Source organism: Arvicanthis niloticus, chromosome 7 (assembly GCF_011762505.2).
Source record: "Arvicanthis niloticus isolate mArvNil1 chromosome 7, mArvNil1.pat.X, whole genome shotgun sequence".
Classification (NCBI taxonomy): Eukaryota; Metazoa; Chordata; class Mammalia; order Rodentia; family Muridae; genus Arvicanthis; species Arvicanthis niloticus.
Genome location: NC_047664.1, coordinates 11,895,069 through 11,921,750, shown reverse-complemented (window position 1 = coordinate 11,921,750; position 26,682 = coordinate 11,895,069). Strand labels below are relative to the sequence as shown.

General features: G+C 44.8%; 1 protein-coding gene across 4 annotated transcripts in view; it reads right to left on the bottom strand.

Annotated features, from left to right (window-relative positions):
- The window catches only part of Susd4 (sushi domain containing 4), a 125,679-nt gene that overhangs the window by 31,529 nt on the left and 67,468 nt on the right, over nt 1–26,682 (bottom strand). For 3 of the 4 annotated variants that reach the window (XM_076937933.1, XM_076937934.1, XM_076937932.1), the window contains exons 4-5: nt 6,811–6,984; nt 2,232–2,419 (exon numbers count right to left, since the gene is read on the bottom strand). In XM_076937933.1, the coding sequence (XP_076794048.1) occupies nt 2,232–2,419; nt 6,811–6,984 (362 nt within the window). Of the gene's footprint in view, nt 1–2,230; nt 2,420–6,810; nt 6,985–26,682 lie in introns of all 4 variants that reach the window. The other variant, XM_034508628.2, reaches the window with a different exon arrangement.

Genomic DNA, 26,682 nt, shown 5'->3' with positions numbered 1-26,682 from the left:
GTAAGAATTTAAGAGGTTGGAGAAAGCTTTTTACAGAACTCTTGTCCACCCCCCTCCCCACTGGGGCCAGAACACTAATGAATTTAAAAGCCCCAAGGAGTATGGGATACATGGCACAGCCAGGTAGTTTTTACTGCACCATAAAGAAAAATCAAATTATATGAAATGTGTACTTCATAAGACAGGAAGAAGGGGACACGTGGGAGGCATGCGAGGGGTAGACTGTCAGGGGATGCTGCTCTCCTTACTTCCTGAGTGTCTCCCCAAGTACTACTAGTTGTGGTCCTGAGCAACAAGCATTTCTTTGGCTTACTCTGCCTGTGGGTTTAGACTTGTTGTTTTTATACTTTCGGCCTGTGTTGCTTTGAATGGGCTCACAAACTATTCCTTGGATGTTTTGCAGGGAAGGGCATTAAAAACAAAGATGCAAAAGTTATCTTTTTTAAAAAGTGGTGGGAGTGGGGTGGGGAAGGCACCGAGTAGCCTTCTTGGCACGGGCGGTTCTCAGATCCTTCTCTGGCCAGGGCTGAGCCTGGCAACAGCCAGCGCATGTGTTCAGCAATGGGGCCCGTTTTCAGCCAGAAGCTGCTCATAGCTCCCTGTTTATAACCTTAGATCACTGCTTCTTGAAGTCAGATTTTGTTTTATGTCTATCTATCACATTCTCTAGGCTCCATAAAAGACTGCTTTCCAAGTCCCCCAGTGAAGCTTATAGATTCTGACTACTTGAAATGCAGTTAAGACAAATTTGAAAAGATCCTAAAACAGGCATTTCAATTCGACAAAATCATAACAACGGTATCTTCAAACTACCCTTGATTTTTGGTTATGTGAATATGGAAAATCCTCCAGGAACTAGGAAGTGGGTCTTTTAGTGACAGTCCGAACTCACCACGGCCCACACACAGTATGCCGACAACAGAGAGGTGACTACACTGGAAGCGGGAGAGGGGGGTAACCTTGTATCTGGAACTAGACTAGCCAGCTTTAGCAAACAGAGGTAAAAACCAATCAATTCTATTAGAATTTCAGATGAAGAGCACACACACACACACACACACACACACACACACACACATGTTCCTACTGAATGCTCCTATGAAAACTTCTTTGTTATAGGCCTTTCACATGCACCAGGGGGTCTCAACTATAACCTTCTATCTTGGCCTTTGTTCCCTATAAAATCTGGCCCTGTGGGAGACAGGGATGTGTGGGGATAGCCTAGGACTGTAGCAGAAGAAATGGCCTGGGGCAGCCATCCCTTCCTTCTACCTCTTCAACTCTTGTCCAAGGAGGCTCCATGGCTCTGGCCAACCTCTCTCCATGTTGACTCTTCCTTTACAAATAACAGCCTTCTCCTACTGCTCGGAGAGCCTTCTGCCCGCCCCACTTAGCACAGTACACTCCCAACAACTCTGCTTCTCCTGGGGGAAGCAACAGGGAAGCAGCCAGTTTATGCTGCTGCAAACTTGGAGGAGCATGTTATTGGTTTGGGGGGTTGGGTTTTGGACAGGTCTGGAGAGGGCTCTGGAATGGAAGTTTTCTCCCCCACCATTCCCAGCCATTTACTCGGATGTAAAGGAAAGAGCGCATCAGGTGGAGACCAGAGACACACAGGGCTGATGCGGGGCATTAGACTTCAGTGATGGAGGATATTAGGAACCCCAGGACACTGCCCCGATTCTGGAAATGGGAGCCCTGCCATTCCACTCCCAGACCCAGCCAACACAGACCCCTAATTAGTGATCTTTATCAACACACACTCTATAACCACTCAGATTTCATAAAGACAGGGAAGAGATGGCTCTTGCTTTCAGGCTTCCAAGACTGTATTACAGCCAAACATTTACGGCTTCACTGTAAACGCACGGGAAAATGAAAGAAACATTGATACCGCAATAAAACGCAGGGTGAGATGGATGGTGTCACCATGCCATCTGTTATCATCCAGTGCAGAGAAAATTAATTTCTGAAGGCATTTCATTTAACTTTGCAATACTCTGCAGTCTGACATTTGATTCTTCCAGTTTTTTTTTCTTTTATTCTCCTTCTTCCCCTAAAATCTAAGAATGGTGACAGGTGGGTGGGGGGAGGGGGACGTGCTTAACTAAGTATAGCTCCAGGTCAGGTAGGTGATCTGGGCTTAGGCAAGCAACCATCAGACATCTCCTGCAACCATCTGGCCACCATCAGACACCTCCTGCCAATCCAAAAGGCTTATATGTGTTACCTTCCAGAGCAAGGCACTGGGGTGGGCTGGACGACCAGATAAGGTTGTGTAAGCACTCGAGGTACTTGGAACCCTCGAGTTTAAATCCAGGGAAGCAACGATAATCGATCACAGTTCCCACAGGGAAGGAAGTCTGGAACTCGGAGATGTTCACATAGCCATTGGAAGCGGCTAGAGGTCTCAGGCAGCCTGTGAAAGCAAAATGGGAAGGTTTCACTGGGCTGTCTTTGCATACATGTATGGCCAATGGCACAGAGAAACTCTTGGGGTTGCCCCTTAGTAACAAAAGAACATTCAGACATGGGCTGCATATAGATAGATGTTTGCTGGTATATCTGAAATGGTCCCATGGGGATCAGATAAAGTGTTAGGAGGGAGGTAAGTGGGGTATGGATTAGTCACTAGCCAGGTGAATGTGTCCCAAATGGATCATTAGCGTCACTTGAGGGGCTTTTAAAACCCGGCAGTGCCCAGGGTCCATGCCCAGGTGGAGAGCCTGATGTCACTGTGTGTTTATGAAGCTCCTCATGTCATTTAAGATGACATCAGGGCTGAGAACCAGTAAGGCACCCTAAGGGGAAACAGACAATGACTAGGGACCTGTGACTTGGGCACCTTATGTTCTAAACTTAGTCATGGGACAGAATCTTGCCATGCTGGTACTACTGGATTTCTGAGAATCAGGTTTGAAGTGAAATAGATTAAGAGTCTTAAAGTGTGGTGGTTTTCAAACTTGAGAATTCCTCAGAGGGCTTAATGGACACAGACCCCCCAGGCCACATGCAGGGCTTCTGTCTCAACAGGTCTCAGAGTGGAGCCCGAGGATATGCATTGCTAAGGTCCAGGTTGGCGGAAGGCTCTCTGAGGAGCACAGACTTGCAGTGGGTCTCTGCTCCAAAAGGAGCATGCTGGGTGCTATCAGAGAAGTGGGAAACAAGACCCTGGATCCCTCCTTCTAAATCCCTGGCTGCCTTTTTGGCTCTTAAAGCCTGTGCTATTCCTCATGGCACAGAATTCTGCTGTGCGTGCCTTTCCTGCTGTCATAAAATTGTGGTGAACTAGCAATGTCACTGGAGTGCATAATGACATCACAGGGTGATGTGATATCCTTCCAGGGGCAGGCATGTGTGTGAAGCAATAGCATATAATGAAAAGTCCCACTTTCCCTTCTAGTGCCAAACACAGACTTTGAATTCCATGCATAATTGGTGATGACCAAGCCCTCTGCCAGAGCTGGCTTTGTCACATACTGTCTTGAGGTGTTCTCTCAGTGAGTTGCTGTAGTACCTGTGCACCAGAGTGAGGAGAGACAAGAGAGGCACCAGGAGTACAGACCTTAGGGACACACACAGTCACTCTCACTCACATTTGTGATTGTGTGGTACCTACCACACTCCTGTGCCTTAGGCACCAAGGTTCACAATCTGAGCAGGCCCCAACCCAGAACCAATCAGGGGGTTTCTAGACATTCCCCAAAGGCGGGAGAACTCTGTGTCTTTTTACCCTGTCTCATGGTATTAGATTGTTTTTCTCAATCCCTGACCCCTCAGTGTATGTGTGTCTGTATGTGTCTGTTTGTCTATCTGTGATGGTATGTGCATGTGTGGAGACTGCAGATCAATGCCAGGCATCTTTTTCTCTCTTGTTGTGAGACAGCATCTCTCACCGTACCAGGCAGGGCATCTCTGTCTTGGCTCAGCTAGATGACCCAGCCATGCCTTGTCTCTGCATCCCCAGCAGTGGGATGCAGACACTTGCCACATGCCATGCCCAGCTTCTGTGGTACTGGAGATCTCAACTCAGATCTTCAGCGCCTCATGCAGGCACTTTACCAACTGAGCCATCTCCTGAGTTCCCTCCCTTAGACAGCTTTTAATTCTTCTGAGCTAAAAACTGGTAATATTCACGGCAACAGCGAGACGTGAGGGGGTCAGAGTGGGGATGGAAGCAGGAAGACATGTGATCAGTAACTGAGCAACTGATGAGTCCATTAACAGGAACAAAGGGAAGGTATGGGATGCCTGCGAAGTCAGGTGGCTGGCACCACACCGCGTCGGCCCAGCACCCCCTCCCATGGCAGGGCTCCCACTCTAAGCTACTGGTGTGGAAACAATGGTCTTTCCCAAATCACAAATGATTCTGCCCTACAGTGAGCAGGACATGCAGACACTCTCCAAAACCTGTAGTGCCACCTCCCTCCCCCACAAGCCTCTGTGCAGCCTGCCCTCCATTCCTTCTGAGGAGATGGCAGGAGCTATAATTCATGCAGCTAATCAGTGCTGAGAGGGAAAGATACGCTCACTCTTGGCTGGAGACAGCCCATCCTAAATATAACAGTGGGAAACAGGCTTCAACTCAGGCTTCAGTTCAACGGGATTTCCATTTGCACTTCTAGATAATAGAGAGACACCTACTGGAGCTTTAGCCCCTGGATCTAGAGTTGCAAATAAAAGTTCTAGAATGAAATGTCACTCTGGGAGCCGATTACAATCCTCCAGGGGGCTCAGAGAGGTGCCAGGCTGTCTGCAGCAGCGCAGAAGATCCAATCCTTTTCTTGTGTTGTGCCAGCTGGGTGGTCAGAAAAAAGCTGGTGCAAGAGGAGCTGGCAGGACTCTGCCCCCAGCAGTGACGACACACAGGACAGGCTGGGACCACAGCACAGGCAGGGCACCTACTGTGTGGCACTGGGGGATTCTGAGGAGTGATGATGGAGCTGGGCTACGTGGCATTGTTTGGAGCATTACGTCTCTCAAGATAACCAGGTGCAGGCTTGGTGGGGCAGGCCTATAATTCCAGCTACTTGGGAAACTGAGGCAAGGGAATTGTAAGTTCAAAGCCCATCTGGGTTATGGAATAAGTTCAGGGATAGCTTGGGCAGTTTACTGAGACCTTTCAAAGTTAAGAGTTACAAGGAAGAATAGGAGCCTATAGCTCAGAGGCAGGGTGACCTAACATGTGTGAAGCCCTAGGTTCAAATCCCAGTAAACAAACAAACAAACAAACAAACAAAAAAACAAAAAAAAAAAAAAAGAAGAAGAAGAAGAGAGAGAAAGGGAAGGGGATGGGGGGTGGGGGGAGGGAATAGCCAGCCAGCTCTCTTATTCCTGGCCTGCTCTTGAGCAGAATTTGAGAATAGAAGAACAATCCAGACTGGGCCAGACAGAGCAACAGCAAGGCACATATCTGAGTTCTTTAAAATAACATCCCAAGAGGCCACAGGGAAACAGGAGTCTGAAGGGAACTCATTGGATTTAAGCAGTTCAAGGGGGAATTAGACAGGGTGAGAGGCCTCAGAGAAAGGATGCGGAGAAAACGGGACTGCAAGGAGCAGCTGAGGTCTGAGGTGATTTTCCTCACCCGTGACTCTGGTCCTGGAATAAATCTGAGGCTAGTGATGTTTATTTGCATGAGGAGCCCACCCCAGGTGCCGGCTGCTTGTTTGTAGGCAGTCTCTGAGCAGATAAGTAAAACTCATGTCTCTTTTAGGGTAGGCTAGCGACACTGGCCACAGGGCAGGCCCTGTGGTGGCTGGGCTTCTCTGTCCTCTCAACTCTGAAGCCTTTTTTCCTTCATAGGATTGAAACTCTTAAGCTCTGGTGTGGGAAAACAATTTATTTCTGATGATGGGGCACACAAAGCAATATCAGGGCCTGCCAGTTGTGATTTCCAGGCACAACGTTAACATCCATCTCCACTTGAACATGCCAGAGCTTTTGGAACAAATTCGAATGCCTTTCTGCTCCTTCAAATTATGAATTATGCATTGGCTTCTTTTGGTCCTTAAGACCAAGTCACATGTCAGAAAATAAAATCAGAATTAATGTGAACTCAAGGGCTTATTTTCAGAAACAGGTCCCTCTATATATGGTGGCTGGGGCAAATTTTAAAAGTGTGAAAGGATAAATATTCGCTGTGCAGTTTGGAAGCATCTGAATGTGATTATTTTTCTGCTTTTCATGCATTATAAGAAAGATGACATTATGAAGAGAAAACACTCTCTGAAAGACACTTACTGTATTCTCACTACAACTGAAGTACCACACTCTGTTACTCCATTAAGTATACAACGATTCATCCCTGTATTCAAAGCCCAGTTACAAAGCCTCCTAATTCTTTATTATTATTATTATTATTATCATTATTATTATTGTCGTTGTTGTGTGTGTCTGTGCACGCTTGTGTGTGCATAGGCATGGGCACTCATGTGAAAGCCAGAGTACCTGTGGTGGTCAGTTCTCTCTTAGGCCTATGAGAACATTCTAGAGCGGATCAGGTTGTCAGACTCGCAGGCAAGCCCTTTTCCCTGCCAAGCCCCATCACTAGCCTACTTCTCCTAATTCTTAAACTTCTTCTCTGATTTTCTAAGGGGAAAGGGTGTGATACTAGACATACTGAAGTGTAAGGTCTGTCCTTTCTATACTGGGAAATCTGGTGTGTGGTGCTGAGTCACAGGAAGACAGGGCAGGGCCTAGGTGGGGTGACTTTGTATTTCTCTACCATAATGTCTGTTGCTTAGTTAGCGGATCATGCTTGCACATCCTTTACAATGGCAACGGACAACAGCGGCTCCCGTCTCATACCTTGACAGGTGGGCAGGTTATTCCATGTCCCATCATCACGACATAACGAAAACATGTTGTACAGGTCAGGGTACCGGATCTTGAATCCCTCATGACAGTTGATGATTAACTTCTCTCCGTGTCTATATGTCTTGTTATGAATCTCAGCATCTTCAATCTGGGGGATGCGGCAGTCTGCAATAAAAGACGAACATTACTTTTTGTAATTCAAAATGGTTAACGGCTTTACAAGGAGGCTTTCGTTTTCAGCCCTAGTCTCAATCTGTTTACAAACAGACACACGGTACCTCAACTATCACCAGACTCAAGTAACAATGACAAGCTCACAGCCTGCATCTCAGAACTAACAAGAAGAGGAATCCAGTGTGCAGAGACCATATCACAAAAAAAGAACTTTAATTTCTGCCTATGACACTTTTTGCCAGTTTGTCTTCTGAATGATTCTCAAAATAAATAAAGAGTTGGCTGTATTTTGGACAGGATTTAACATTGTTTAGCCTGTCTGGCTGGTCACTGTAGCCACCCAGGCATGGCACAGGGTCTGGCCTCAGATACGGTGCACAGGACAACCTGGAGGGTGAACTGCCTCTGCGTACTTTTCAAAAAATACTACACCAGCTCACACTCTTGCCAACCTCCTAGAGCTGAGGACAGCTGGACCCACTACATCCTCATGTGGAATGGCTGAGCCCAAGTGAAAAGAATGAGGAGAACCAGGAGGTTACAGGGGCAGCAAGGACACGTAGCAAAATGACCAAAACACACCAAGGAATGCCAGATGAGAACATTCACTGTAGATCATGTGTAAGGCCACCACTAGCTTGAGAGCAAGACCTGAACTTACTTTAACAGTTTGATGCAAATCTTCCCCATTGTTTACCCATTCCCAGCTCCATTCATGTTCTTGGCAAAGAACTTTAGGAAGGGGGCCGCTGTCTGAAGTTCCAGCAGGAACCTTGGGGGTGCACAGCCCCCTAGCTGGCTTTGAGCACAAAGCAGGTGTTCCCCCGGAGTCCCCCACAGTCTCAGCTGAAGAGCTGTCTACTGGTTCCTTTTCGCTGCTCAGTCGTTCTGTATCAGGCCGCAGAAAGGTGTGCTGTAACTATTCAAGTTTAACCGATAGTTTCTGAGCTAAAATAGCTGAATTTCTCGCAAATCAACCTCAGAATAGTCCTGACTGGAGTCACAAGGTAACTGACAACTCTGCACACCAGCGCTGCCTTCTTCTTAATGGAAAAATGTGAATTATATTTCTTCTCAATGGCACTCAGCAGAAATTATTCACAGCATGTAAAAACACATTCATCAGGGCATCTGGCTGTAAAATCTTGGTGTAAACAGTTCCTGAAGTGGTAAATATATGTCTAAGCAACCATCCCATGATTGACTTTAACTGTTTTCAAGTCGTCAAGAATTAACTAGCAAGGACAGGAGGAAGTCAGTTTGGGGAGTAAAGTCAATGCAAAGAGTGTCCACTTGGACATCACAGACAGGCTGACATTAGCCAGTCAGAGTCAAAGCACTTGGGCCTTGCTCCCAAGATTAATTTCCTAGGCTGTGGTGAGATTAATGTGTGGTGCTTCACACAGGTTGGGTCTGCTGCAGTGTGAGTGTGTGCGTGCGTGCATGCATGCATGCATAGACACTATGGTCAAAAGGGAGCCTTATGGAATGACAGGGCACCACTTCACTACATGGGAGAGCCACACAGCCAATGGGCAGTAAGGTTTTGTAGTTCAAGTCCCTCCAAAGTGTAGAAAATACGTTAGGATGTGTTCTAGGACTAAGGGAAAAGCTAGCCCAGCCCAGCTTTGATACACTTTAAACTCCGACAGAAGAATGGGTCATCTGCATCCTCTCTGATGTTTCATGCTTACCATATGACAGTATCCAGAAGGATAAGGTCAGCATAAGATGTGGCCTAGGGTCAGTATCTGCTTCAGTGATCTCTGGTGACTGTAAATAATAATCTACCTTATTTTTAGGAAAAGAATCAGGACCTTTAGTATCTAAAAACCTATGTGTGGTCTTCATTAATGCTGTAGTTAGTTCCATGTAAGAATATGGATGCTCCTTGGTTTACAAGAGGAGCCCTACCCAGAGAAGCTTACAGTAAACTGAAAGTATTAAAAGCTAAAAAATAGGGCTGGGGAAGATGGCTCCATCAATGTTTGCAAGCCTATAGACAGGAGTTCAATTCCCAGAACCCAGAATAAAAAAAGCTGAGCGTGATGGTGTACACTTACAATCCTAGAGGCAGAGACAAGTGGATTTCTAGGGCTTGATGGCCAGGCAGATTAATGGTGAGCTCTAGATGAGAGACCCTGTCTTGATAAAACGAGGTGGACACCATTACTGAAAGACGACACCAAAAGTTGTCCTCTAGTCTCCACTTGTCTGTGTATTCACATGTATGTGTACCCTTCCCCTACCTCCCCATATGGTTGGAAGAAATGTTAAATATACAACTGATTGCACGTCCACATCAGCTACCCAGTAGAGTGTAGAGTATGGGTCATCTCCCCTCACTTACAGCTGACTAGAAGTTGCATTTCGCTGCCACTGACTAGTATGGAATCGGAACTCCACACCACGTATCACTAACCTAGAAAAATGCAAAATTCAAACTGGGAAGTAAGGTTTTACCAAGTGTGCATTGCTTTCACATCATGGTAAAGTCAAGATAGCATTAGCTTGAACCATTGTTAAGTCAGAGACAGATTATATATATAATATATAATGATCACAATTTCCTACATTACAAATTCATCCACGCAGGAAAAAAGTTATAAAGCCACTTCAAACATAGCATTAGCAAAGGCTAGAAGCATCTGTCAATATTTGATTCTGTCACATAGAATCTGACCAACAGAACTTAGGCGGGCGGGGCATGAATGGGCACTTCCAGGGATGTCACCTGAGGAGCACCAAAGGCTTCCATTCTGAAAAAACATCTTTCACCAGCTCACCACAGCCACTGTTGTACACTGAACCTATTAAAATGGAGATTCGGTGTAATGAACATGTGGGGTACTTTTTTTCAAGATGTTGGTTATATGGGGAAATGCAAAACCCTTCCCAGGAACATGAATACATGATATATAGATACATACAAGCCTTGAAATCCATGTTATTATCTATGTTAAAGGCTCTAAATGTCTTGCCTTCAAGACTCTGACTTAAATTTTGATGAAACTGAGGTTTGCAAGTCTTACTTATTCACTCTGCTGTTCGTTCATCCATTCAGTGACTAGTGAGCCCACACACAGGTCCAGCGTTTCCTAGGTGAGGGAGGGGCACGACAGAGAAGTCACCGTTTCCACTTCTACAGTGCTTGCATGGAGGAGGCTTCTAACAGCACAATTAAGAGACAAATGAGCTAGAAAACAACAGGCAAATCTCACGGCCACGATGAGCTCATCACATGGTGATAAGATACTGAGTGACTTGGGGACTCATTTAATTTGAGCAGACAGGCAAGGGGCCTCTGAGGAAATGACATTTATTAAGCTGAGACCTGAATGACAGCACCGATCCAATTACATGTGGATCTGGGAGATTTCAGGCAGAATAGCTAGGCTGGCCCAAAGGCCAGGAAGAAGCTTGGGGTCCTAAAACACACCACGGAAGACCTGTGTGTTTGCAACATACGATGGGGAGGTGCAGGGAGCCAGATCTCAGTCCGCCTGGTACATTAGGACAGGAAGTGGGGTTTTATTTTAGTGAATGGGGAGATACTAGAACCTAAGCATGTAGAAGGGTCTAGGTTACATTTTCAAAAGGTTTGTTGCATGTGCAGTGAGTGATGAACCTTGGCCAAGAGTATGGTGTTGTCCTCAGATCCTACGAGGCAACCTCTAAGCTCTTGGAGTCTCTTGCTTGAGATAAGTACCCTTGCTCACTTGGTGGCTTTAAGAATGCTATGTAGTCTGTGTGATTTGGAACACTAAATATCAGTGTGGCTTCTGGGGGGACTGGAGACTAATATCAGTCCACAAGAGTCAACTGTGTCTGTATGAAAGGACCCTAATAAAACCCTGGACACTAATCTGTGGGTGAGTCTCCCTGAGTACTGATATACTGCTGCTTCAAGGACAGGAACTGTCTGCACAGCTCCACTGGGTGCTTGTGGCTGTCACTTCTGGATCCTGTCCTGTGTAACTCTTCCCTTGGGTGACTTTATCCTGAGCATCCACACTGTAACACACTTATCCATGAGGGTCATAGTTTTTCTAAGTTATGTGAGTCTGACTGAATTATTGAATTTGAAAATGGCCTTGGAGAACCCAGACCTGCTGACAGTGTAGGAGTAAGGGCAGCTGTAGGATCCTGAACTTTGTATCACTGGATGGTATTTTAATTTGCTATCTACTGGCATCGGTTCGCATTACTCTTTTGCTCCAGTACAGCTCAGAGAGACAGTCCTGACCACTGGTTTATTCAGGAGCAGGTTGCAGAAGCTGAACGGATTCAGCCCAGGCAAATGATGTCATTACAGACAATCAACATGGAGCAAGGGAAAGGAGAGGTGAGGCTATTGCTGTCTAGAGGGAGCTGATGGAACACGGGGTGATGATTAGAAAAAGAGGTGCTACTCAGTGAGCAGCTATGCTTCTGACTGATTCTCTCCTCTTTAAAGGATGCTGACTTTGATGAAACCTGATGTAGCATCAGAACAGGACATTTGATAGCTTGTGGCTCTATATGAATGCTACTGCGCCATTATTATTACCCGTCCAAAACCACTCAGAAATACACAGACATAGGCAAAGGCACACACAGAGACACAAACTTACAGGCACATGCGCACACGCACACACAGAAAGAGAGAGAGAGAGAGAGAGAGAGAGAGAGAGAGAGAGATTAAAACAAACAAGTATAGTGAGCATACTTCTTTGTGTTTCGCTACTTAAAAGTACCATATTGTTTGTTTTAGTTTTTTGGTTTTGTCTTGTTTTGTTTTTAGACTTTCTTCTATGTTTTGAGATAGGGTCTTGCTACACAGCCTAAGACAACCCATGGCACTATGTTGAGCTTTGCTGTGTATTTTTATATTTACACCGTAGATAGTGAATTTTTGTGGATATCAGTTGTCCATTTTTCAGGATGAGATTATACATTACATACACTGGAGGAATTATGCAGCATTCTCAAAGACAGACCACACTTGGAAGGAAATACAGTCTCAACAAGTAGCAAATAGTTGGAATTATTGAGCACATGTTTGGGCCACAATGAAAATAAGACAGAAATGAATTGTTACAAAATTCCTATGTTGGAAACTGAGTAATATCTTCTTAAATAACCCATGGGTCCAATAAAATAACAACATAAAAAAAACCAGAGAAAATGTTTTGGCAGGAGTAACAATGAAAATTTACATATTCTAATGTATGCTATGCAAATAAATCTGTGACTATACACTGCTCTTTGAGCCTAAACACACACAGAAAGTTCAGCATTGTTGCTTGTACATGCCAGTAATCCCAGCACTCAGAAGACAGAGGCAAGTTGGCCTGGCACTCTATGGGTTCTAGGTCAGCTACGACTAAACAGTAAGACCCTCTCCCAAGAAAGAAAGAAAGAAAGAAAGAAAGAAAGAAAGAAAGAAAGAAAGAAAGAAAGAAAGAAAGAAAGACACACACACCCCTAAGTACACACAGAAAAAAATAAATACTTAAAGTCAAGAACACACATCTTACAGCTGACCAAGCCAAATCTGCTGATTGACGGCTCCAGTTTTCCATGTTAGTCATGTTCTTACTGTGGCTGACGATTTGTGCTTAAGTTCTATTGAATTTTGATTTTTAAATGTTGAGTTTAAATGTTTATAAGTTACTAGGTATACACAATTTCAGGCTTATCATTTAAAACTAAAATGAAGAATTCTTTATTGGGGAGAAAAATGGATATGTGGTTGAATCCAAGGAAACTACAGGGAAATAAATAATAAAGAGTAATTAGGAGAGAATTTAATGAGAAAGGAGAGGACCAGGCTAAGAAGGGGCAGGAGGACCAAGCATTGGTTCTTCAAAGTCAAAATCTAGTCAGTGACGGGATCCATTGAAAGCTATGAAGTATGGTACCCCTAACCATGTAAGGATAAAATGACATAGCATGACATAGCTTACACTAAAAAATTTTAAAAGATAGAAAAAAAAATTGAAGTCAAAAAAAACTGAGAAGTTAGATTAAGACAAGCTCTTCACACAAGGTCAGAAATACTGTCATCTACCAAAGTTGCCAACTTACACTTAGGTAAAATGTTAAGTAGACTCGGTTTAAGTTAGAAAGGCTTCCCACAAAGCACACTCCAGACCCAAGATACTTCTCTATGAATCCTGCTGAACATTTATGGATTATATACCCAGCAACCTCACCCACAGCCTGAGTGAGGCAGTCTCTTCTGAAGAATACCAGCATGTTTATGGGGCAGTCTCCCTTGTAGAAAGAATATCACAGAAGTTTGAAAAAAAAAAAAAAAGCATTCAGGGCAAGCCATCTCAGCAACACAGACACACAACTTAAAATTAACACATTAGCACACACCATTCAAATATATCACAAGTAAGCTGATTTAATGTTTAATGATCAACCAATGTGACTTGAACATTTAACAGAATAAAGGAGAGAATTAGCATCTTATTAGATATGAAAAAACATTTGAAAAAAAATACCACATCCATTCACATTAAAAAGTTCTTAAGAAGCTAGAGATTAAATAAAATACTGCAATTTAATAAGGGATATTATTAGAAAACTCTGTTACTACAAAAATACAGAGGGCATCGATTTGAGATTAGAATCCCTACCTGTGGGCTCACCCCTTACCCCTACATCTCAATCTGTACTGGGTTTCCTGACTGAAGCAGGACCCAAGTTAAGAGGAAAGTGAAAGGAATTAGCTAGAAAGAAAGAAAAGCTTTACTATTCAAATATGAAATGACAGTGCATAGGGTAAGAACCAAAATAATTTACAAAGATAAGGGTGTGAGAGATGGCTCAGCAGTTAAGAGCACTTGTTGCTCTTGCAGAGGACCCAGGTTCAGTTCTCAGCACCCACATGGTGACTCACAATCATCTCCAGTTCTAGGAGATCTGATACCATTTTCTAATCTCCAAGGGTGCCTAGCATGCACACGGTACATATGCATGAATGCAGACAAACTCTAATATACAGACAAGAAAAGAAATAAATATTTAAAACTTTTTCAAGAATTTGCAAATAAAAGTAGTAAAATTAATGAGTTGAATATGTATAAATTTCTAACAGATCAGTTTAAACAAACTTAAAACTTTTATTAAGTGCAAAAATAGTTGAATTGCTAAAGTCAAATAAATAAAAGTCAAAACATCCATGCAAAAAACATTATTGAGAATTGTTAAATACCTTAGTAAGTAGGGAAAACTAATATTGCATAGGCCTTATTTGCCTTACAATTTTAAATATAAATCTTTCCTTTGCAGTTGCTGTGAACAAATATCCTGACAAAAACTTTGGGGAGAAAAGGTTTATTTTCATTCAGAATACCAGTTTATAGCCATAGCAGGGAAACACAGGGATCATGAACCAGAAGCAGCTGGTCACATCCACAGTCAAGAACAGACAAAGCAGGCATGCTTACTGCTCAGTTCCATCGTCCACTCTTAACACAGTCCAGGATCCAAGCCTAGGAAATCCTGCCACCCACTGTAGATTGGGTCTTCCTACATCAGTTAACAAGATCAAGACAATCATCCATAGACACACCCACAGGTAAACCTAATCTAGACAGCTCCTCATTGACACTCTTCCCAGGTGGTTCTAGACTGTGTCAAGTTGATAAAACGAAACATCACAAAACAGAACATAATAATGTTCAGAATTCAAACTTGTTCTGGCGATTGCTATGCTCATTCTAACATTCATATGGAAACATAGAAGACCAAGAAGAGCCAAGACAGTTCTGAAGGAACAGAGGAAGAGGGTAACACTTATGTTACAAGCATTTAAGAATGATTACAGGGCAACAGTAATAAAAACAGAATCACACCTCGCACATACAGACAGACCAATTAACAGAACAGAGGACTGAGCCAGGACTTCCATTTCCTGACAAAGGAAGGAAGAAGTGGGAACATTCAGTCCAATGAACAGTGCTACGTGTGTTACATACAAACCAAGCCCAAGAAGAATGGTTAGAGGGATAAATATGCAGGCGAGACAGTAAGGCTCTGAGATTATGCAAGAAAACGCCTTTGCAATATCAAAATACAAAAACATTTTGAAAGATTTATTTTCATTTGTAAACTCCCTCTCTCCCTCCCTCTTTCTCCCCGCCCTCCCTCTCCCTCTCCCTCTCCCTCTCCCTCTCCCTCTCCCTCTCCCTCTCCCTCTCCCTCTCCCTCTCCCTCTCCCTCTCCCTCTCCCTCTCCCTCTCCCTCTCCCTCTCCCTCTCCCTCTCCCTCTCCCTCTCCCTCTCCCTCTCCCTCTCCCTCTCCCTCTCTCTCTCTCTCTCTCTCTCTCTGTGTGTGTGTGCACATGTGCGTGCAGGAACCTGTGGAAGCCAAAAGAGAATATCAGATTCCCCTGGAGCTAGAGTTAGGCACTTATAAGCTAGCAAACATGGATGGTGGGAAGCAAACTTGGGTCTTCTAGAAGAGCCATCTATCTAGCCCAGTGAAAACATTTTTAACACAACAAAGAACATCCCACACAAATTGAGTGTAAAACAAAAGATTTATAAATTTGACTACATACAAGTTAAAACATTCTGTGCATCACACGGATAATAAGAGTAAAACCTTAAGCCACAGAACAGCTTTGTAGCACCTATAACAAAGGACTTGTATGTAGTGTATATAAAATCTCCTAAAAATCAATACGGAAAAGACAACTAATCAATAAATGGTTAAGTGAATTAAGAAGGCACTTCACAGGGGAGAATCACAAGCTAGCCAATAAACACAGAAAGGTTCTCAATGTTATTATTCACCAGGGAAATGAGCATCAGAGGTGAGAAACTCAGGGAGTGGTGGCACATGCCTGTTGAGCAGAACTCGGGAGGCTGAGGCAGGTGTGCCCTGCACAGTATGATGCTCTCTCAAAACAAATCCAACCAACCAACCCACAGCAAAGAAATAAACTCCTAAACAACTAAATATTGCAAACACCAGAGGGCTCTGAGTAGAGTATACACTAGTACAACCACTTGAGAAAACTAGCAGTGCCTAGTGACACTGGATATATGCATATCACACATCTTCAGAAGCCAAGCACTGGTACAGAGCCAATAGAAATAGGAGATTATCATTCATCAGTAGGCATGACCAGACATGCTTACTGCAGCACTGTTTATAACAGAAGTCAATTAGAAAAGTCCAAAATGTGTACCAAAATGAATATTCAAATGATGGTAGGGCCATACCTCATGGAACAGTGAAAGTGATCAAATGGCACATGGACTTATAATGATAAAGTCAGCCAGATCTAAAGTAGTTCTTACCCTACACATCCATGTCCATTAACTCCAAAACCAGGCAAAAGGAAATTAAGCTTGAGATAGTGTCATGCTTAGGATGCTGATACTTCAGTGTTAGGGGGTGGCCATCATAAGAAGTGATTGCTACCTCTCAGGGAAGAAGAAGAGAGTAGGAATAAGCTTCTGGGGACAGCAGTAGTGTCCTATTTCTTCCCTGGATGATTGGTGATATTGGTGTTACCTTATGAGTGTTCACTGGGTGCTGTGTCTCCTGAACTTTGGTATATGCAATGCTATATATATATATATTTGCAAATTTAAACAAAGTCATGATAAAGATTAAAAAAATGAACCAGGATGGAGAACAAAAAAGTTCAATGAAGATACCACCCCTTCCCCACCTCACCCAGAGCTACTGGGTCTTGGGGTAGAGCCACTGAACAGAATGTCTCGGGATATGTACATGGGGACGAAGCACTGAATTTCCTTAAAGCATAAAACCTTGATTATTTTCAAGAGGGCAAGTTCACCTCTTGATATAAGTTGCAGAAGTCAGTGCATTTTCATCATTCATGGAAACCATGGCTTTTTGCTTTGTGTGTGTGTGTGTATGTATGTATGTATATGTTCATTTGTGTGTGTACACATGTATACATGAGTATGCATACACACATAATGTGTGCATGTGCACTGAGGATAGAGATTAACTTTGATTAGTTCCCTCTACTGCTCCTCCTCCTCCTATTATTATTATTATTATTATTATTAGAGATTATTATTATTATTATTATTATTATTATTATTATTATTATTATTATTAGAGACAGAGTCTCTCACAGAACCTGGACTGGAACTTATGCAAGCCTTGGGATCCTTTTGTCTCTACCTCCCCAGTGCTGGGATTCCAAGTACAAGCCCCCCATGCCTGGCTTTTTACATGGTTTCCGGGGACCCCCAACTCAGGTCCTCATGCTTCTGTAGCAGGAATCTTGTCAGCGGAGCCACCTCCCCAGCCATCTTTCTGCTTCTCTTGATTAACAGGGAATTAATTATTTTATATTTAAAGAAACTCTGAGATCAATTTTCACTTTCTGGAAAGTTGCCTTATATGTAAAAGGAAGAGATGGAAAACCCTGAGGCCCAAAATGGACTCAAAAGAAACATCAGAAAGTCTTCATGCCAGGCAGGGGCTCTCTTTTGGTGATACTGGGTACCAAGCTCATGGCCTTGCAAATGTCAGGTGGGCAATTATCCTCCTGAGTTATTCTTGAGAGTGGGTTTCAAAGGCAGTTCTCGTAGCCTGAAAACTGACAGAGCATCTGCCTCATCTCCTATGTTTCACTTATAGACAGAAGACCCAGGGCAAGCCTCTGAAGGAGTACCTGAGGCCCAGCAGGAGAATCACCCATGTGTTTGATAAACTTAGAACCCAGCCTGAAAAATGCTTGGGGCATGGTGCCTGCAAAGTGCATCTTTCATCCCTCTGAGGCAATCAAAGGCTAAGACAAGCTATCCAAGGTGACCAGGAAGACAGAAGACATCAGTCAAAACAAAACAAAAACAGATGCCTGGGAATTTAATGATCCCAGAAGTTGTGTTGGCCAAGTAAAACTGGACTCTAAAGTAGGCAAGTCTGCACTATTGAGGCCTTTGCTTTGAGGGCCCAGGAGGGGCTCTGAGGAAGTCTCCATTGGTGCTAATGAGACTCAGAAAATGGAGCCTGGAGAGCACAGGTCAGCCTCAAACCACTTCCATGTCCTCCATTGGAAAGACATCCCTGGGGGAAACTGTGCATTCTTCATAAGTAACCAACCTGATTCTGGGTTGTTACAGCTGTGAGCTAACCAAAAACTGCGTGCTAGGGATCCATCGTCAACTAGATGTTCAAGGTCACCACTGGTCATCATGTGACCTGACAGGGTTCTAAACTGTGCTGACATAGTGACTCTCAATTTACCTGATAATTCAGTGATTTAAAGCACCATCACCACCACCACCCCTGTCCCCCTCCTGCAGGGCTTTTGTAAGAATTCAAGAATGCTGGTGCAGCTGGTTACCTGCAATACCACCCAGATTGAGACCTCCCTTCTTTACTTTCCAGGCTTTGCCTGTGGCTATCCGACTGTCTTGCCACGGGGGTAAGTGATTGTTTCTGACACGTATCTTTACTGGATAGGCCTCTGTCTCCCCTGACCTTATTTCTCTAGATTTTTTTCCCCCTTTCAAGTCATGTTCACATGTAAGAAAAGAAATTCTTCAAGAACAAAAGCCAAACTCACACAGGAACAACAGGGGAGGGCGCATGGGCAAATGGTAACTTCTGTCAACATCAGTGAGACTTGACAGTGGCCCTGGGGACAGGCAGGAGTGTCCTTCTACACTCCCCTACCTTAGATGATGAAAACATAGATGTATCTTAGAGAAAGACATGGAAATACCTGCCCATGTGGGCAGAGGCTGTCGCTTTTGATAACTCATGTCTACAGCAACAAAGAAAAAATTTTAGGTGATAGAAAATGCACCTGAGAAGAAAAGAACGCTAAATAAAACATTTTTAGGGCTTCCATCTGTTTCGGTGAAGCTCCCGAAGGTGGAAGACAGCTCAATGTAATATATGAGTAGCGATAAAAGGGAAAAAGATTCCCCTGCTTTTGAAAAATGCCTGCACCCCACACTTTCAATGAATAAAGGGGCTGGCTGCCAACTCTACTGCCAGCTTCAGCTTGTGAGTCAAGTTGGATCTTTTAATTAAAAATTTATAATGTAATAATAATACTTAAACTCAGATCGCACCCATCCCCCAGGAAGCTCAAAGAATCTTCTTAATGTCAAATTATTCATCTTTTATAGCAATTCTGGTCAGACCTATGGGAGCCAAAATATTGTAGTAAGTACTTAAAAAATGTGCTCCATGAATGTTTTTTTTTTTTTTTTTTTTTTTTTTTTTTTTTTTTTTTTTTTTTTTTTTTGGCATGCTGCAAAGAACTTTGGTCAAATAAGGGTTAAACCTACAGGCATAGCAAGCTGGGGTCATCCTGGAAAGCGCTCCCCTGCGTTCAATTCTTTAGGGCTATGACCTGGCAACCGGAGGTACCGGGGACCTGGAGACAGAATGCACAGAGGGGAGAGGTTCCCAGGTGTACCCTAAACTGGCCTGGGAGCTTTAGAGGTAGCCCTGTGAAGTGTACCTCCTCTAAATGGAAACACACAACTGAATGAAGCTTCTAGAGTTTTTTGTTTGTTTGTTTTGTTTTGTTTTGTTCTGCAGGCAAATCTGACAGGCATTTTGGACTGCATAATTCCAGGGAGAGCACAGGACTGGAGGTCATTGGGATGCTGGCTCATCCACTCCCAGTTTGCTTCTTGGGTACCGTGTGTAACTCACTCATGTTTACACAGGCCTCTGTCTGATACACTGATGCTCTGATCATAGGAATGGTCTCCGAGGAACTCTGCTGAACACGACAGAAAATAAGTTCTCTTCCCTTACACAAAGCTGCAACACTACATCCCTGAGTAAGGGGCTCTCCCATCCTAAAGGAGAAAAGTACCTGGGAGCTTTCTGGTTTTCTTTTCTAAGAATGCCAATTGTTTGGTCCTGCCCCTAGCACTTTAGTGAGAGAGAGGTCTGAATAGGCATTTACAGCAGGCTCTGAGGCAGGGGATCCTTTTATACTTTAAAAGCCAGCACCCTCTAGCAACTGGTTCCCACCAAGGATGCTGACACTGGAGGACAAAGCCTCCCTATAGGGTGTGGACCTGTGGCCATTAACACGTAAGTCATCCCCTTACTCCAGAGAGAGGGAATGAGCCCTGGATATTTCCCAAGTGTCCTGGAAAGTACAGAGCCAATCCCATCCCTGCCATTGGCCAAGCTTCATACTGGGTATGCAGCACTTATTGAAGGAGATACAGTGAATCCACGACAGCACCTGGATATTGAAGAGCACACATGCATGTAACACAGTACCCAGTCCATACAGGACACTCCTCCTTAGAACAGTGCAGTCTGCTTAGGGGAAAGGAGAACAAAGATTACACCAGCAGAGATGTGCAGAACAAGGGGTACATGGGGGACGAGTGTCTGTGGGTGGAGGTGACTTCTGGACTGATGTCTAGTGGTTACAGCTCATCTCTTGTCAACATTCCCAAAGTGCATGATCTGGAACTGGCAATCCCTTTCATGGCCCTACAGACAACTCAGACTCAACTTCACCACATCGTTAACTGCATCAGAACGAGGATAAGGTGCATACTGAGGCAACTGGAAGTACAAAGCGAAGGAAGGCATGCACTGTGTGAACGACCATGAGCGACTACGGCCACCTTGCACAAGAAATCCAAACATTAGTCAAAGAGACCAGGGCAAAGCCAGCATTCCCCCAACAAACTCTGTGTGACTATTCAGAGTGGCACCTAGGGGAACACCAATAATCCCCAGGCCTCCTGTGAAGGCTGTGGGGTGCCTCAGAGGAGGTGGAGGCAGGTGGCTGTAGAAGACCACCTTGTCTAACAAGGACACTGAGGAGGCTGGAGCTGCAGGGACACTGGGCCCTCTTTGGCACCTCACTGCCTATTCACCTATGCAGACAATGAATATTCAGAATCTCAACACATCTGCAAGGGGCTGCAGCACTCTGCCTTCAACTGGGACCTTCTAGACTGAGGAGTTCCTTTGAAGGCACTGAAACAGGAACGAGGTTGTTCTTTGGGAGACTAAAATCTTTGGGAGCCAGAGAAATGGCTCAGAGGTTAAGAGCGCTGCCTGCCCTTGCAGAAGGAAGGACCCACGTTGGATTCCCTGTACTCACCCAGTGGCTCACAATCTATCATCTATAAATCAAGTTCCAGGAAGTCTGATGCTTTTTTCCTAGCTCCGAGGGCACTTACTGCGTGTACACCATGCGCAGACATATATGCAGCCAAACACCATACACATACAGTAGTTTGTAAAAGCCCCCCAGGGTCACACATCTCCCTCCATACAGTGGCCCCAAATGCCACCTTTAATTAAGCCCTGCTCTTGAAACAGGTTGTGCCTGGGGCTTGGGGCAGGAGGCTGTGATAATCCTGAGGACAGGGTTCTGAGCAGGCAGAGCTGGGAGTTGCATGGTCTGTGTGTTTTAAGGAATTTTTTTTTTAACTCCTCTTTGGCTGAGAGGAACTGACTGGCCAACTGGAGAGGAATCACTGCCTGAAAAAGCGTTCCTCTCAGATAGTTCATCTGCAACAAGGGACGCTCTGCGGAGGAGGTACATGTAAGGTCTCTTAATAGCACTGCGCCGGGATTAGGAGTGTCACCGTCCTCATAAACCATCTGGGCACTTGCTGGGGAAGACACGCTGGAACAAGCTGTCTGCTAGAGCCGGGGGGACCCAGTGTCACGAGCAGACTTTTTTTTCTCCTCTTTAATATGTATTTATCAGAAGCTGACATGAAATGAGATGGCCAAGGAAGCCAGCACCAGTTCTCCAAGCCACACAGGGAAGCTAGCAGGGGAGGAAACAGAAAGTCCCCCTCCACCCTACCAAGGAGAACTTGCTGATGAAGCACTCAAATATGAATCTCATAAAAATCTGTTTGCAGTGATTAGGTCTCTACTTCCCAAAGCATAACCATTCCAGACACTTAGAAGAGAAAAGAAAGCTGTGTGTGCCCCTCACCTCTGTGACTACACCCAAAGATGCTCTGGGGACCCTGAACCCAATCAGATGACAACATTCCTGCTAAGATCTGACTTTAAAAGCTCCATAACAGCCTTCCTAGTGGAGAGAATCCTAAGAGACTTTGGTGCTGTGCACCGCTGGCTCACAGTCTAAAGGAGACTCTCGCCAATGCAGAAGCTGGCTGCAACTGCTTATTTAGTGCTTTGCTTAAAAAACATAAGCAAAAACTTCGGTCTGGCTGTTATAAGGGAGAAGTGCATTCTGTAGCCCAGCAGCAAACGATGCTGAATCAAGGCAATGTTTCCAGTAATACTGTCAATCAACAGTCCTTGCGAGAGACGCCGAGCTTCCTCCCGTGCTCTGTCCATTTGGTCATAAAATAGGTGGGAACCAAAGTGAGTTTAGTTTAGTTTCTGGGATGGGCTCCTGCCTTGGCGTTTGTGTTCAGCCTGTGTCTAGAAATTCAATTCACGCAAGGCCAATCTTGTTTTACCTCTTCTTCATAGAAAAGTGTGTGACTCCCAGGAACATGTCCCCAGTTAGACCTAGCTGAGTGGTTCTGCCACAGCAGAGGCCCAGTTGGTGGGCCTCACAGGCCTGCAATGCTGTGCCAACAAGACACCTCTCAGTCCTCAGCCACTTCAGCTACAGAATTTCCATTGCACTGGTGCATTCACCAGGCTCCTGGTCCTGAAGGCTAGCGTGGCTCTTGGATGGCTCAGAAAAAAAAAAAAAAAAACCCAGCCACACATCAAGTGGGAGATTTGGGTACCAAGACAAATCTCATCCCTGTAACGTCAGCTATGCAGACACTGGTTCACACTGAGCTTCCCTGAGACAAGCAGTCTAGACTGGAATGGCAGTGTGTGTGTGTGTGTGTGTGTGTGTGTGTGTGTGTGTGTGTGTGTGTACATGTTAGGGTGGAGAATAAAGAGAGAGGAATCTGTGGGGCTGCCCAAGAGGACTTTTGCCTACTTTGTTGTACACCACATCACATGTACATCACATGACTTCTGCAGAGCACTGCTCAACTAGTGGGCACCAGGAAGTCAAGGGAACTGCCACTTCAAAATCTGCTTCTCAGCAGAGACATACTGGTACATGTTTGTGATCCTGGTACTTTTGGGGTAGAGGCAGGACAATCGGAAGTTCAAGGCTATCCTTGGCAACACAGCAAATTCCAGGCCAACCTGAGATACAGGAGACTCTTTCTCAAAACAAACAAAAGTTTGCTCTCAGACATAGATGGTAGGCAGGAGAAAGGACTCAAAAACAGTAAAGATGACAGTGATGAGCCCCAAGGCCAGACATGATCCATCTGTCACGGAGATCCTCATAGAACGCCAGGGAACCCTTTACTTCCCTAAGACTCAGTTTCTCTGCCTGCCAAATGGGGATTCAACTATGAGAGTCCCATGAGCCCCTTCAACCCCAACTTAGATCCAGTCACTTGCAGTAACAATGTGCTCCCATGCCTGAGATGAATGGGACCTTTGGACTCAATGAAGGGTCAATCACAGCCCTGTGGAGGAAAATCATCCAGTCTTAGTGTGACAGAGCAGGGAGAAGCCATGTTTACTCTGTAAACATAGAGATGTAGATAAATGTCCAGAATAACACATTTATAAAGACAGTTATTTGGAAGAATGGGTATGAGGCAATGGGCTTTAGTGTTTGTATCCCTGCCCAGTGTTTATGTTATTAGGTAGCCTAAAAGCAAGGTATTAGGTAGCCTAGGTTAGCCTCAGACTGGTTAGGTAGCTGCGTTTTGAGTACTCGAGTTTTTTTGTTGTTTTGTTTTGTCTTCCTGCTTCTGCTTCCTAAGTGCTGGGACTGGGGTTTGTGCCGCTATGCCCATTTTATGTAGCACTAGGATCAAACCCAGGGCTTCGTGTGGGCGAGCACACCACCCACCGGATTCTCCTTCCTTAATCTTCCAATACCCACGCTTTCCCTGTGATGCTCTCTGAAGCCTTCTCCTCTCTGCACGGACATATGGACTGGCTGACCTATAAGAAAATAAAGATGTTTTCCCAGAATTCCACATCCAGATGGACTTTCTGGAGGAGAAACCCACAGAGTTAGTGTATTCTTATGCCTGTCTCACCATACCCTCTTGTGCCCTAGAAAAGCTCCCCACACCCTGAGCCCTGGATGATGGAGCTGCTACCTCTCTGCCCTCAAGGCTGGCCTCGAGTAAGCCTGTTTCTCCACCACTTCTGTCTTGCTGGTTTTCAGTGCAGCTGAAACACTCCCTGAAGATTCCCATATGTAAGGAACACCTTCAGTTCTGTTAGTCCTAAGCTGTGTGACCTAGAGGAAGTGACTGAACCTCTCTGAGTCTCAGTCTCCCACACAGAAAATGAGAACAAAATTCTCATCTCATCGGATAGTTATAGTGAGTTGAAAATAAATCATCATCACCTCCATTATAAAACTTTCTCAGCTTCTGGCAAGGGCAGCAAAGTAATTCACAGCTCTTAAGATCCACCCAGCATAAAACTGAAGCACTCGGCCAGGGTTATTTACAAAGCAAGGTTTAAAAACAAACAAACAAACAAACACTCCGTGGTAGAGCCTGTTTGTTTAAATCCACCTTCCCTATGAACTGTACAGAATAAAGGACCAAGGAGATACCTCAGCAGTAGAGTGCATGTCTAGCATGTGTGAGGCCCTGGGTTCAATCCCCAGGGCCAATAAAGAAATAAAGAACACCAAAGACAAGATAATGATTTCCACCATGGAGGTAGAACACCCACCTCCACACCAAGGCCAGCGCTGTCATCGTTAATGATGGCCGAGCCGGCAGTCAGTTTGTCCAAGCTTTCCCAAACACTGCTTACCATTCAACACCAGAATGCAGATCTGGACCCTCGTTTGGAGAGTCAGTGTCTAGTTTTGGGTGGGAGTGCTGTGTCCCGACACCATGTTGGCATGTTAGGCTGTGCTTTCCCCCTTGAGTCTTGGCACACAAAGAGTCCCCAGCCGAGGAGACTGGCTTGCCACCTGGAATGACCTCATAGCACACAGAGCTAGAGAGAAGCCCACTTTGAAGATGCTGAACTGCCCCCCCACCCCCCCAAAAAAGACATAATAAGAGAAGGCCTTCATGACAGGGCAATGTTTGGGACCCTTGCTCTCTTTTTCTTTGTCAACTCATGCTTCTGAGTCCAGGGCATCGCAGGCCATAGGCTTTGGCAGTGTATACAGACACGAACCAAATAAACAGAGGGCATGGCTCACACGTCCATGCAAGAGGGAATACTGAATTTATCAGTGGGTGCTTTAAGGGTGAGAGATCATTCTTGCTCATCCTTTGCAGTTTCCATAGAAGAAAGCATAATAAAAAAAAGTGCTTGTCAGATTAAACCAGCCTAAGCATTTCATAACGCAGGACTGTAGAGATGGATGTTCAGTGGGTAAGAACACACACTGCTTTTGCAGAGGACCCAAGTCTAGTTCCTTGCACCCATATTGGCAGGTTGGCCTGTTACTCCAGCTCCGGGGGATCTGACACCTCTGGCCTCCACAGGCACCAGCATTCATATGCACATACTTACCCACAGACACACATGCACACATGTAATTTCTTTTTAAAGTTTCATTAAGGAAGTACACATTATTACATCACAATGATCCTTTGCATCTTATCATAAAAACCTTTCTCCCCATGTCACCTCAATAACGAAGAGACACGGACGCAGGCTTCTAATGAGCTCAGTGAGACAGAACAGGCCTGCCCGTGTACCTCCTGGAAGTTAGGGGTTTGAGTTCATTTCTGATCCGTGCCTATTCCAACTTCAGCCTGTCTCACCCTGTGAGGCTCACACTCCATCCCATTAATTAAATGATTCCAATTAATTAAACAATGCATTTTCATAACTCTAAATATTGTCTACAGAGTAAAATAAAACAAAAATAAAATAGAACCAAAAGGTACATGTGATTGTTTGAGCCTGCAGATTTAGGCTAGCCCCCAGGAGACAGGGAGCAATAGAGGCAGGGGTCACTGCTAGACAGGACCGTCTGCCATGTCAGTCAATCTACCCTCCCTGTTATAGCGCCTTCTCGAACAAGTCATAAAAGAAAATTTTATGGGTCCCATGAATTATAGATTCTTTTTCCCTAGCCTGAGTAGCTAAAGTTGCCCCTCTGGTTTGCCAACCAGAGGCCAGTTAATCCGTAAACAAAGAATGCAGAGTTACAGGACAATGGGCTACCGAGGCATCCCAGGAATGCATCCCAGGAATGAAGATCCTGATAAGGAACTGCTCCCCGCCTCCATGGACCGGTTTGGCCAGATGTTCAAAAATTGGAAAACAACCAATCGTATGCACCCGCGCGAAAGTTTCTCCTTTTCCCCACCCGAGCTTATATAAACCCTAAACCCTGGAGCCACGAGGTCGATGCCCCTGTCTCCCACATTGAGACACGTGTCGGCTCGGAACGTTCCGCCATTAAACTACCTCGTGTTCTTGCATCCAGTTGGTCTTCCTTGTGTCCTTTGGGTGCGCGCCATCCTGTGACTCAAGTGGGGTCCCCTTTGGGGGCTTCCCGAGCCTTACAGTCACACCAAACACTGGGCTAAAAGGTAGTAGCTGGTTAGAGTCTGAGTCACATCCCCCTTCTGCTCAAAAATATTTACTACACTCTTCGCTGAGTAACACAAAAGTGGATGCTGACATGGTAGCCTCGCTGGAAACTGCCCTATGGGATGTGAGTGCTCTCTTGGACCCACCAGAATG